We start from the raw sequence: 14,204 nt of genomic DNA, 5'->3' as shown, positions 1-14,204 counted from the left end.
GATTGCTTATTCCAAAGGATGGGAGCTACTTGGATCATCCATATGATCCCAAGAGAGGAACTCCTTTTGTGGTTTTGTTTCTTATCCCTCACCTTTTGCATTTCTTAGGATCTTAGCCATTCTTCTTCTTCCCTCCACTCTAACCCAAGCCAAAACGTTTTGTGCAAACATTTAACAATTGTCTTCAAACATTAGAAACCTAAGCCTTATGCTTTTGATTTTCAAACTTTCTTTTCACAACACTTATTTTGAATTGAACTTCTAAGTCAACTCTGACCAAATTTTGTACATACTTTTCATTGGTAAATATAACCCATTCAAATGTCTTTTTGTGGTTTCAATGGCCACTCTCTTAATCAAAACTTTTTTTAACCTTTAGCTATTAGGTTTGAGTTATCCTTGTGGTAGATGTAATACTCACATATATCCTTAGTGATGGACAATGAGTTTTCCATGCTTATTATAGGGTTAACCCCTCACTAGCATGTTGAAGCTATCCTCACATGGTGGATTTGTGGTTTTAGGTTGAGTTTTCTCCCTTGGATAACAAAAGACCTTAAGGCTTTTGGACCAATCAATTCACCAACTCATTTGAGATTTTTACCCCGAACTACGAGGTTTTGATCCTAATCTTTTTAAGATGGTACGTAGGCAATTGATTTATCCATCCAAACACAAAATGTAAATAAACTTGTATATTCTCTTCTCATCTCTTCAATCATGTTTGCACAAATAATTTTTCACAAAATACCAACCTTACAACCAATGTGAAAAGGGCTCCCTAGGAGTACTTAGGATGTTTTGGGTGCTTAAAACCTTCCCATTGCATAACCAGCCCCCTTACCCAGATCTCTGACATTTTTACTAGTTTTTGATTCGATAAAACTTTTAGGTTTTTGTTCGCTTTCTAACCATTCCTTTGGATAAATAGAAGTGCGGTGGTGACTCGACTTGTATGATTTACCTTGGATTTAGTCAATATCTCTAATGGTAACGAATACCCCGCTACAATTAGATGCATAACATGTTGAATAGAGAAATGTCAAAAAAAATTAGGAAGGGGAGCTTGAAAGGAAAGAGCTCTAGCAACATTTAGAATGTGTTGATGTTTCATTTCCATCAAACCATTTTTAAGGGCATTCAATGCAATATCATTGATGTAAAATGCATTTTAAATAAAATAAATCATGCATTTAAAATTTAGGACCCTTATCACTCCTAATGCATTTCAAAGACATAAACAATTGATTTTCAATTAAAGAAATAAAGGTAAAAAGATGTTTTCTGGTTTCACTTTTCAATTTCATCAAAATTATCCAAATAAACCAACTATAATCATCGACGAGAGTTAGGAAGTATTTGTGTCCATCAATGGAATGGTAGAATATGGCCCCAAAATATATGGATGCACAAGTTCAAGCATGGTAGAGGAAGAAGTAGTACTAACAGGATAAGGTAAAATTTTGTGTTTAGAGAAATGACAAGTATAACATGGACTAGTTTTATTAAAAGTTATAAAAGGAAATTGAACAGACATACATTTTTGTATAAAATCATAAATATATCCAGTATAAGGTGCCATATGTTAGCATTATTGTCTAATCTAGAGGCACTGTAGAAACTAGAGGAAAATCGCTTAGCTAAACCAATCGTCTTATGGGACAAATTTTATAATATCAAACATTTATCAATGTGAAAGGTTAAGACACAAGCATAATTGGAAGTTAGTTGGGTGACCAATATTCCGTTTTCATGGAAAGTGGGTATGTAATAACCATTATAAAGTGTTATGGAATTTGAAATTTTAACAGTTCTAGAAATGGTAGCATTAGTTTGAGTGTTATTAGACATATTCATGGTAAAAGGGGGAATAATGTGATAGTGAGAAAATTTTGATAGGGAACATGCTATGTGGTGAGTATCATCAATGTCTATTGTCCAAGGGAGTAGAATGTTACCTGAAGGAGAGGAGATCACATTTATTTTTCCCGTAGAAGAGATGATAGAGTTGACTCCAGAGTCAAGGGGTGTTGATGGTTGAGGAGCGTTGATTGTGAGTTATTGTTGAAGAAGAGTAATAATATAATGATATTGGTCTTGAACAGTGGCTTGGGATAAGTTGTTTGAGGGAACAACTTCTTTAGATGTTGTATTAGTAGATGATTACTTGAGTCGTTGCTGAAAACTGGGAGAGTAGCCATGTTTGGCGTGTTGCGAATGTATCAAGTGTGAGTAGTGTGGATAATAGTCTCACATTGATTGAAAATATGGAGACTTGAGCATTTATAAGTGAGAGAACTTACCCACCTATCACCTTAAGGTTTTAGGGGAATATGTGGTATGTCTCTCACAAAGATGTTGCTCCAAAAAAGGAAGTCTCACAATGTTCAATGCTCCCTAGTGAAAAACTCCCCCAACAATGGTATCAGAGTCTTTGGTTTCAGAAAGGGACCGACTTACTTGTATCGAAAGTCAACGGTGCCAGTGTGGTGAATAAGAAATGTTCCGTTGAAGAGTGTCAACGACGCCAGTGTGGTGAATAAGAAACGTTATATGCGGTACAAGAGTTTATGGAAGTAAGAAGAGAATTCACTTGAGGGGGAACATTGTGGACTCACACTTGAGGGGGAGTGTTGAAAATGTATCAAATGTGAGTAGTGTGGATAATAGTCCCACATTGGTTGAAAATATGGAGACACATTGTGGACTCACACTTGAGGGAGAGTGTTGAAAATCTATCAAATGTGAGTAGTGTGGATAATAGTCTCACATTAGTTGAAAATGTGGAGACTTGAGCATTTATAAGTGAGAGAACTCACTCACCTATCATCTTAAGGTTTTAGGTGAATATGTGGCGTGTCTCTCAAAAAGATGTTGCTCCAAAAAAGGAAGTCTCACAATGTTCAATCATCCCTAATAAAAAACTCCCCCAGTATGGCAAAACAATGAAACAATGAATCTTGAAAAGAATGAATATCGAGAGTTTTCCTTTGAAAGAGTATATCAGATTTTTAGATTTTTCAGAGACGTTGAATGAATGATAAATAAATAAAGGGTTTTGTTTGAGTGAGGGATGAAGATATTGAAGATTTCTAGATTTGCGTTAGAAATATGGGTTTGTAATGAATGAATGAGAGATTGTTGATGAAATCTGGGCTCGGTTTTTATGTGTTGAGGTGAAAAAAAATTGTAGAGAGAGAGAGACCTAGAGAAAACCGATTGTTTTGGTATCTGATGAGAGATATGGAAATCTTGTGAAACAGATGTGACCAAAACACGTTGAGACAAGCCCCATTGATCTTCTTTCCTACTTTCAACCCACCCCAAATGAATTTTCTCTAAATATACGGCTTATAAGCTTCCAAATATTAACATACAACTTCACGTGTACTCACACTTAAAACTATTTTTATCAAAATAAAGCAAGACAATAAAACTATTCTTTCAAGAACCAAACTTTTAAAAAATAATATCCAATAAAGGCTCATAAGTGTACTCACACTTATAGAATTTTCCGATCCTGACGACCGAGATACCATGCATGAGCCCAACCTTGCAGTTCAAGAAACACACCATCATAAAAAGACAATCAACTTCAACATTAAACCCTTACACAACTCTTGACTCTTGGAAAATTTCACTTTAAGCTTAGACACCACCTCAAAACTTGTAGAATGATATAACTAACATGCTAGTTTGAAAGAAACACTGAGAAATTCGAGCGATAAGAAGAGGTCGCGGATTCAACTCTAGGATTAAAAGATAATAAATAACATTTATTATTTAAAAAAAAAATCTATCACAAGAAATCATACTAATGCAATCATCATAAAACTTTAGCAGTTATATTATTTGAGGAAAAAACATCCCATAATCAAAATACGCAAGACAAAAGATATGGGAGATAATCTAGGTATACAACAGAAAGATCATATAACGACTAACATTAAATATCCATCCCAAAGAAAATGAAATCTAGGTAAAATATAAGTACTTTCCTGAATCTCAAATGGAAAATAAATGAAGCAAGTAAAGTGCATCAAAACCTTGAGCCCAAAACAAGAAAAAATAAACCTCAGATTTCATTCCTTCCCATCATTATTATTATTATTAATGCTGCTACTTGTGACATTGCCATTGCTGTTGCTTGCTGTGCCGCCATCGTTATTTGTAGCGTTGTTGTCGCTCGGTTGCGCAGCACCGACCATGGAAGAAAGAGCCGCTGCTAAAGCTGCAGTGAAATTTGGATCAGCAGCAATGGCAGCAGAAACTGTGCCAGCAACATTTTGTTGCGACAATTGTAGGCCAGAAAATGTTGATTGGTTATAAGGTACCTGATTCAGCATCTGAGGCAAAGGAACTTGTAACTGGTTTCGAAGCAGTTGGAGTTGTTGAGGATTCGGAGGTTGAGTAAAGTCGAGCGTTATGGTTGGAAACGGAGCAGAAGCTGAGATAGTTGCGAGGCTCGAAGAACCAAGGAGAGTTGCTCTTCGGAGGAGACCCGCATTCATTGTTGCGTCGTTGCTTGAGGTTGATCCGGAAAGAAGCATTCTTGCAGCTGCTGCAATTGTGTGCGCCATTTCCCTGGCTGCTGCAGGTAAAGTATGGTTATGGTATCCTTCATAGGTTGTAACTACCACGGTTTTGTCTTCAGCACTTTTTTGTACCTGTAAATTTTGATCTCTATATCAATTATTACATTACAATGCAAAACAAATTTATGTATACAGATACTTACAGATTATCCACCAACAAATTTCTTACGCTGACATCTGAACTCACTATTTTATCTCGAATCAACTTTATATGACAAAAGATTAATTTCATTCGCGATTCATAAATATTTTAATTAATCAACCTAGCTAGCTACTATTTTGTTAGATATTTTACAAAATATCCAACAATCTAGGCAACAATCAAACCTTGCAATAGACGTCGCATGCATTAATTAATCATATTTGATCGTAATTCTCTAAAATATACTATTGTAATTTAATAAATTTAGAGGATAAAGTTTACCTGTTTTCTAACCGGACAACCAGCAGCCATAGTGCACCTATAATAAGAACGAGGACTCGGGTTACCTTTTGCCATTTTCTGGCCATACTTTCTCCATTGACATCCATCAGAAACCTGATAAAAGAACAATAATTTCTCGTTACAAAATTGTATAGTCTAAAAGCGTTGCAGATTGCAATAAAATTATATTATTATCACACATTGGCGTGTATTTACCGTGTTTCCCTCTGATCTTGTTCTAACAGAAACTCTTGCTCTCCTCGAGGTAGCATCAGCATCAACAAAATTTGGGGCATAGTTCGGAGGACTCATCCTTTGAATTCTCTCAGCATGAGGAATTGGACTATCCTCTCTTTCAATCTCTTTACCATCCTCCTCCTTTTCTTCGTCACTCGCGTTCCCATTCTTACTCAGGACTAACTCCGTCGAAGAAACTTCAATGTTCTTCTCCGGTGGGGATTCCAATCGATCAGAACTCAATGTTCTTGAAGAAGAGGGCTCAGGATCGATCTCAACATCAGCATTAATAGCCAATTCAAGCTTCAAAAGATCTCTCGGAACCGATGCTTCACCATCCTCAAGTTTCCTTTTCTTTTCAATTTTTCCATCAAACCCTTCTTGTTCTTCGACTTCCTCAGCCTTCTCGCCTTGCATCACTTTCTCAAAATTCATCTGCAGCATATCATAATCTGTTTGAAGCTGTTCAACCATCAAACTCAATCGACCATTCTCCTTTTTCATTCGAGCAAGCTTGCCTCGAAGAACAGCCATCTGAAAAACAGTTCATAGAATTCAAACACCATCACATGAAAACAATCACTTTTGTCTCTAAATTGTGGTCGTAAACCACAATTGCACCCTCAATATAGACGCAAACCGCATCAAAACTACAAAAGTATCAACAACATTTTACGCAATACAATGATTCACAGGATAACCACAACAAAAATATAAAATCATGACCCAAACTAAAAGAAAAAACATCGATCAAGTTCATTAAATTAAACTATGTATGAATGTAACCATAAACTTTACCTCATTCTTAGTGTTTTCGTCATCGGATTTAGATGACAGGTTATCCTCATCTTGATCACCAGCAGCATCATTGGTAGCAACAGCTTTGAGACTGAGATCGAGACCAGTGCCAAGCTATTAAAAAATCAATTACAAGTTAACGAGCACTTCAATTAATGAGATAAACTAAAACACAAAGATAGACTACTGAATGACGAATAACTTACGCATAGTTTGAAATCCAGAAAAGATGGCACGTTGGTACGATCAATGTCAAAGACAGAGGCAGCAGCATCGGCATAAGCAGATGGAGAGACAACAACCTTAGTATGATCATTGTTGTTGTAATCCTTAAAGAAATCAAACTCGGTTACTGCTTGATGATTTTCTGAGGAGGGACTAAGGTTGACTTGGAAAGGAGTGTTGGTGAGTGACGAAGAATCCATGTTGTTTGTTGTTGGACTATGTTTCGACTTAGTTTCACTGAAATTGAGAACAATAGGGTTGTTGTTGAGTCCACTCTCTCTGATAACCATAGTTTTCAAAGTATACTATTCATTCGGCTATAAAACGGGGGAGTTTTAAACTTCATAAAAAAATGTGTACTTTATGAAATAAATAAATAAATAAATAAAAGTGTATTGTTTATCTCTTATTTGAATTTACTGGAGAAAATATTATTTAAAAACGTCATGGTCTTTATCTAGAATAGGAATGCACTAGAACATAATATTAGTAAAGTAATGCTGCTTATGAACAAATACATTTGATAGAGAATAATCCACTTATTAACGGACGGTGGTTAGTCAACGGTTAACATTAAAAAAGTAAAGATTTTGTTTATAATATGGTAAATAAAATACCACTAAATTAATTTATTCTATTTTCATTTTTTTGGTCAAATAAAGAGTCAATATATATTTTTTATACAATATTTATATTTGGTATTTTTTTGTTTATTTACATATTTTATTAAATAAGATAGACTTCATTTTTTTTGGTTATTTAAATTTTTTTTATGAAAATGATATATTAATAATTTAAGATTGGTCAAACTAAATTAAGGCACAAATTATTTTAATATTGCTAAAATTTGACTGGGTACTATAAATTAGAAGATATAAGATTATTTTTTAAAATTTTATTAATTGTATTTATTAATATTAATCAAAAGATATTTGAACAACTTTTATTCATAAATAAAGTATTCAAAAATATTATATATATATATATATATATATATATATATATATATATATATATATATATATATATATATATATATATATATATATTATATATATATATATATATATATATATATATATATATGGGTAATGCTAACTTAAGCCTTAGGGGACAAGATAAGACACCCACTTATAGAAAATTTGTATTGAAAAAATCAATTATAAAATTAATTTTATACCTTTATTTTTAATGCACAATTTTCAACACAAAATTATTTTCTTTATTTCTTATCTTGTGTCCCTAGGACACAAGTTAACATTAACTTTTATATATATATATATATATATATATATATATATATATATATATATATATATATATATATATATATATATATATATATATATATATATATATATATATATATATATATATATAAAGTTATCTCATATTTTTGAAGATCATGTGGAGGTTAGTCATAGTTTAACAAGGAAAAAATAAATAGAGGCTCTAGTAAATTGCAATGTAATATAAAAAATATTTTATGAAGCCCCATTTATCTAGAGTTTAACCCTTAAAATTTTGATTCCTTGTTCAGTAGGTCGTCTTACTCGCCCTCGCTTGGATTGCTTCTGGATGGGCTTTGTTCTTTCAAGCTCAATGTGAAATGCATTCTCACCCCAACTTTAGACTCACACCACCAATCTGAAGTCACATATCAGTGGGCCTTTAATCATGAAGGCCCATGCACCAGATTCAGTCTTTCACCCTTGTTTTCAGGGCCTGCACCCCCTTAGGCCCATTTCTTTTAATTGTTTTGACCATTTAGTTAATTTTTTTTGCCTTTTAATTCTTTGTTAATTAGGTTAGTTAGGATTAATTAGGATTTAACTTGATTAGAATTTATAAATAATTAAATTTAGGTTAGTTTATAATTAGAAATTAATTAGAAATATTAACATGGTAGATTTAACTAGAAATTAGGATTAAATAATTAATTGGAATTAATTGTTTTGGTTAGAAATAATTAGGATGAGAATACGTAGGCTCGAGGATGTAAATCCTTGGCGAGCATACTCCTAATTATTCATTCTTCCGCCTTAGAGCATCATTCATATCTTTCATGATCCATTATCTACTTTCGATCATTAAATTGTTCACCCTAGTGACATATACAATTTCTTTGGATATCCATATATACCCTTTTAGGACGATATAGAAGCGGTCCGCATTTGTACCTAGAGTTGTTTGGATCGTCCCCAGACATTTAATTCCTTCTTTTTTGGCTAAGACGCCATTTCCCTCTAAGGTACAAATCCCATTTTTCCTATGGACTCCAATATACCTTGACCATTGGTTTCAAACTATACTTGTTCAGTCACTTGTTACCAAATATTCAATTCTGTAACTTTGGTCACTTCATCCCATTCATCTCCATGATGCATCTATATGTTATTTTCATTCACTTCATATGATATACCTATTCTTTGAGGCAAATACAATATCCCTTTGTGCTCCATATTGAGTCACCTTGTGAACCAATAGTTGTTTGGATCGTTCCCAAACACTTAATTCTCCTTGTTTTCTGTTATACCATATAGTGGCAGCCCGGCTAATCCACATATCGGTCAACGCCAATTTTACTCTTGGATTCATATTTCACCCCTTGTTGGAGTTCAAACAACACAATCCTTTGGTTTAGACCATACAGTTATCACAATTATTTTCACCTCCTACCACTAGTTCTTTGAACTACGGAGCTCTGAATTCCTCATTGCACTATGAAGATACGTAGGCATGAGGGCCCCAATCCTCACCGAGCTCTTTATCTATTCTTTTTCTTTCCCATTCTTTTGTGAGTAATCTTTAGATATCACACACATTCGAGCGAGAAAAATCAAAACGGTTCCCATTGAGTACCATGGATGTTAGGGATGTTAATACCTTTCCCTTGCATAGCCGACTTCCTTACCTAACATATCTTTTTCCCCGGGTTTTATCGATGTTTTCCATTTACTTTGGGAATAAATAAAGTTCGATGGCGACTTTGTTGTATGTTCGAGCGCGTGATATGTTCAGGTATATTTTCGCTAGCTTCAATGAGAAAAAGTGGTCATGTGATTAGAAAGCAAGAAAAATTATAATCAATGCTTTAGGAGTTGATGAATATTACCATGTTTCTTATTGCTCAATCGCTAACGCTATGTGGGAAGCATTGCAAGTTTCCCATTAGGGTACAAATGAAGTCAAACAAGGTAGAATCAATTCTTTGAACCAAGAGTTTAAACTCTTTCATATGAAGCATGGTGAAACCATTACCGATATACAAAAGAGGTTCACTCATCTTGTAAACTGTTTGAATTCACTTGGTAAGCCGGTATCCAATGAACTTGCTACTAACAAAATTTTAAGATGTCTAAATAGGGAATGACAACCTAAGGCTACCACAATCAAGGAAGCTAACAACCTCTTGACATTAGGCACTACTACTTTGTTTGGTAAGCTTGAAGAACATGAGCAAGAGCTCATTTGCTTGGAGAAAGCATGAGAAGAATCTTAAGAATGAGAAGAAAAAAGAAAATAAGGTGGACAAGAAGTCAATTTCTCTAGTGGCTTATATTTGTAATGGAATCAAATAGCGAAAGTCACTCTCATCATCACTTGAGTTGTCACTATTGTTGCAAGAAAGGAAATACCATTGCTAAATTCAAATTTAGGAGATACTTGGTTCCTAAAGATGTATTTTAATGGTTGCCCAAGTGCAACAGTGTTTCCCACTCTCAAGGACCCAATGAAAATTGGGTACCTATCACTCTTGTTTGATCTTGTAGGTTGAATGTCTTGGCTCCATGGGAAGAATATGGTTTCTTGATAGTGGATGCTCAAGGAATATGACAGGTGACATTTCCCTATTGATTGACTTCACGACAAAGAAGAAGGGCTATGTGACCTACGGGCACAACAATAAGGGTGCAATACTTGGTAAAGGTAGTGTAGGTAATCCCTCTTCTACTACTATCTTCGATGTTATACTTGTTGAAGGTTTTAAACATAATTTACTTAGCATTATTTAACTATGCGAAAAAGGATATAAAATAACTTTTACAAATAGTTTTTTCATAATTGAACATAATGAAAAGAAATATTACCCGTTTAAGGTCTTAAGGGTAAATAATATTTATAAGCTTAGATTGAATGATGTTTCATTAACAAGTACTAAGTGTTTAGTAACCATGAGTGAAGACTCTTGGTTATGGCATAGACCTTTAGCACATGTTAACTTTGATTTACTAAATAAAGTGGTTTCAAAGGATCTAGTTATCAGACTACCTAAAATTAAATTTTCAAAAGACAACCTATGTGATGCATGCCAAATAGGAAGCAAATAAGAGCCTCTTTTAAATCTAAAAACATTATTTCAACTTCTAGACCTCTTGAGCTTCTCCATGTGGATATTTTTTGTCCTTCTAGGACCAAAAGATTAGGTGGTAATTACTATTGTTTTGTTATTGTAGACGATTATTCTAGATTTTTTTGGACCATCTTTTTGCATTGTAAAGATGAGACTTTTTTCAGCTTTCACAAAGTTTGCAAAGTTGTCCCAAAATAAAATGAGTTTAAACATAGTTGCAATACGAAGCAATCATGGAGGTGAATTTCAAAACCACCTCTTTGAGGATTATTGTGATAAATATGGCATTCAACATGATTTTTCTTTTCCAAGAACTCCACAACAAAATGGTTTTGTGGAGCGCACTAATAGAATTTTAGAGGAGTTGGCAAGAACTATGGAGCATAAAATGGTTTTGTGAGGCACAAAAATATAATTTTTATGCTCCAAGAACTACCTAAATATTTATTAGCCGATGCTATTAGTACGGAATGTTATGTTTTAAATGGGATACTTATTCGTATTATTTTATACAAAACACCTTATGAACTTTTAAAAGGTAGAAAATCAAACTTATCACATCTTCATGTCTTCGGATGCAAGTTCTTTGTATTGAATAATGGTAAGGACAACCTTGGAAAGTTTGATGCGAAAGCTAACGAAGGTATCTTTCTTGATACTCTCAGTCAAGCAAAGCCTATCGAATGTATAATAAGAGATTACTTATTGTTGAGGAGTCATTGCATGTCACTTTTGATGAATCTTATTTGAGAAATATTGGGAAAGGTATTTCTTTTTATGATGCAGGTATATCTTTTGAAGACATGCTCAAATACACCGAAGAAGGAATTGATCAACCTGAAGTGGTGACCACTAAGGAGGAGGAAGATGACGATCTTGAAAAGGAGAAGGATGGAAGTCGAACTAAAGTGGATGATCTTCCTTTGGCTTGGAGGTCTTCCAAGGACCATAAAATTGACAACATTCTTGGAGAAATCACCAAAGACGTGACTAAACGCTCTAAGATGAGTAATTTATGTTATCACTTTGCATTCATGTCACAAGTTGAACCAAAAATTGCAAAAGAAGCCTTAATTGATGAGAATTGGCTTACGGCCATGTGTCGTACCCCAAAATTTTTCCTCCCCTCTTCATCTTTTTATTCGACCCTCAACTCGTGGTTCATCTATATCCAGGCATGTTCCATACATATGCATTCATTTGTGCATTCAAAATCCTAATTCTTGACTTTGGGGGTGTTCCTTATTCATACGACCTGATTTAAAATCCTAATCCATGAGTTTAAACCATCTGATCATATTGCATCATGTCGTTGTACATATTGATCTATCTAGACCAAGGCCTTGTGTCAATCATGTTTTGTCCATGGTTTCACTATTCACTTATAGTCCACTTATTCATTGCTTTTGGTGCATCTTTAGTGCATCTATTCAAGTTTCATGGTTTGCATTCAGACTCATGGTTCATTCAATCCCACAGTAGTCAATTTGTATCTGTTATTCAAAAACATGTCCATTTACCTTGCATGGTACACTCAATTGCATTTCTTGACTAAGCTGACTTTTGGAAAAGTCAACCAGTTGACCAAAGTCAACCGACCATTTTTTGTTGTCTTAAGTCCACATGATAGTCCATTTCATATTTCATGGTCATTTTTCATTTATGAGATTTTTGTTCATTGCATTAATAAGGTGTATTTAAGATTAATAAAGTCTATTCATGGTCTTTGAAATGGCAAGATATTCAAAATTGGAATAGAATGAGTATACAAGTTTTCATTATAATGATGTAATTATATACAAGAATACGTGATCCATTAGCAATATGTTAAAAGTAAAGAGAAATATTGCTCCTTGTCTTGAGCTTGCAAATATTTTTTCCTAGTGCTCCTTCCAAGATTCCACCTTCACCTACAAGATAAAACCACAACACATCTAATAATCAGTAACCACCTCACAACACTGCAAGCTCTCCTTATCAGCGATCCAGATGTCGATAAGTGTGTTGCTTCCATGAGCGTTGGTGTTTGACTACATTAGGAACTTAATCTATAACTTGCTTGACCAACGAAACCTGCAGTTGGTAGAACCAGTTCATCAAGACCCAAAAACTAACAGAACTTAATTAACATTTCTGCATATTTTAAATTAACAGGTCTGTAATAAATAACGCATGAGCTTTTAATTCAGTCAACAACCATTCACAAACCAATTTGCAGGCATTAATAATTTTGCGTTTATTTAACAAAACTGATTCAGAATTGATTGGGTAGTTCGTTCCATTGCAAGATCTCAGTTTGAACATGACAGTTCCTATTAATACTAAGGGATAGACATAGCTTCAGTTCATCATTTCTAATTAACTAATAATACCATCCATTTCACAACGTCGGTTTCATCACAATAGTCGTGTTGTTGCAGCAGCTCGGTTTCTTTAACTAATTAACAAATTCATAACAGAAATCAAACAATACCTGACATCACAAATTCTGCACGTGTTTACCAAAGCAGTGTAAAACAGAATCATCGCCAAGCTGCAAAATCACACAACAGACCCGACAACATCAAAGTGAGCTAGTAGTGTAATCAAATCAAGTCGCCCTGCAATCACATAACAGCATAACGGTTAATTACAAACCATTTCCATGTAACAGAAACTCATTTCAGATTTTATTTCGTTTCATTTTGCAAACCAACATTTTCAACTAACCATTAACAAAACATCAAGTATTCTAACAAAATTCAGTTGAACCTCATAACTGACTACAACAAATTAATAACTAACATGGAATGTATTTACTAATCTAACCCTAACACTGTGATTTAATAACTAACTGAATCATCCATAAATCATCTAACAGAGTTCTAAATCTGTTAAGATTCTAATGCTATAAGTTCAGATCACATAGGCATGACAGTTAGCTGGTATTAATTAAAGTCAATAGAATGGGGAACGTCGGAAAACTTTAGACTGAGTTCATTTGAACATTAACAGATTTCTAAATGAGTCATTATACTTGAATCATAAATAATTTTGGGCTTAGGGCCCAAATGAGTCCCCTTATTCATACCTCCCGTTCCAGATTTCTGCACGTTTTGAATGTTTAATTGGTGTGAGTCATTATACTTGATGAGGTTTTAATTAAGGATCAATCATTGATAGTTAGCTTTGTTAGATTCTAGAATTAAAAATTAATTTTTGATTTGATTAATAGTTTTAGGTTTAATTAAAATTAATCATAAATAATCATGGTAATTAGAATAAGTAGAAGTTATGTCTTAATTAAATTTGTAGAATTTAATTAATTTTAATTTTTCAAATAGGATGTCTTTAGACTTGATTAGAAGATTGAACTAATTGACTTCTTTGCATAGTAATTAATTAGGAACCACTTCCCTAATTAGTTTGTTTTTATACATATGACCATTTTGCCCTTTGGGCTCAAAATTTTGATTTTATGTATGTTCCCCTAGTTTAGGGTTTTAACTAAAATTTTCTAATGTCATTTAGTTGATTAATTCAATAGTATTTATTATTGTATATGATTCAACTACTATTTTAACCCCATTGA

General features: G+C 33.7%; 1 protein-coding gene across 2 annotated transcripts; it reads right to left on the bottom strand.

Moving 5' to 3' along the window:
* Positions 1 to 3,826: 3,826 nt before the first annotated feature.
* LOC127104539 (probable WRKY transcription factor 31) lies at positions 3,827 to 6,628 on the bottom strand. Of its 2 annotated transcripts, XM_051041725.1 has the most exons (6): positions 6,261 to 6,628; positions 6,055 to 6,168; positions 5,236 to 5,790; positions 5,020 to 5,133; positions 4,335 to 4,667; positions 4,089 to 4,231 (listed from the first exon to the last, which is right to left on the bottom strand). In XM_051041725.1, exons 1-6 carry the CDS (start codon positions 6,567 to 6,569, stop codon positions 4,226 to 4,228), a joined length of 1,431 nt encoding a protein of 476 aa, XP_050897682.1. In that variant the 5' UTR covers positions 6,570 to 6,628; the 3' UTR covers positions 4,089 to 4,225. The 2 variants fall into 2 exon arrangements, with proteins under 2 accessions (XP_050897681.1, XP_050897682.1); XM_051041724.1 differs by having other exon boundaries at positions 3,827 to 4,667.
* Positions 6,629 to 14,204: the final 7,576 nt, after the last annotated feature.

The sequence above is a fragment of the Lathyrus oleraceus genome, chromosome 7 (assembly GCF_024323335.1).
Source record: "Lathyrus oleraceus cultivar Zhongwan6 chromosome 7, CAAS_Psat_ZW6_1.0, whole genome shotgun sequence".
NCBI classification, from domain to species: domain Eukaryota; kingdom Viridiplantae; phylum Streptophyta; class Magnoliopsida; order Fabales; family Fabaceae; genus Lathyrus; species Lathyrus oleraceus.
Note: the sequence above shows the minus strand (reverse complement) of the source record. Positions and strands in the feature narration are given on the sequence as shown.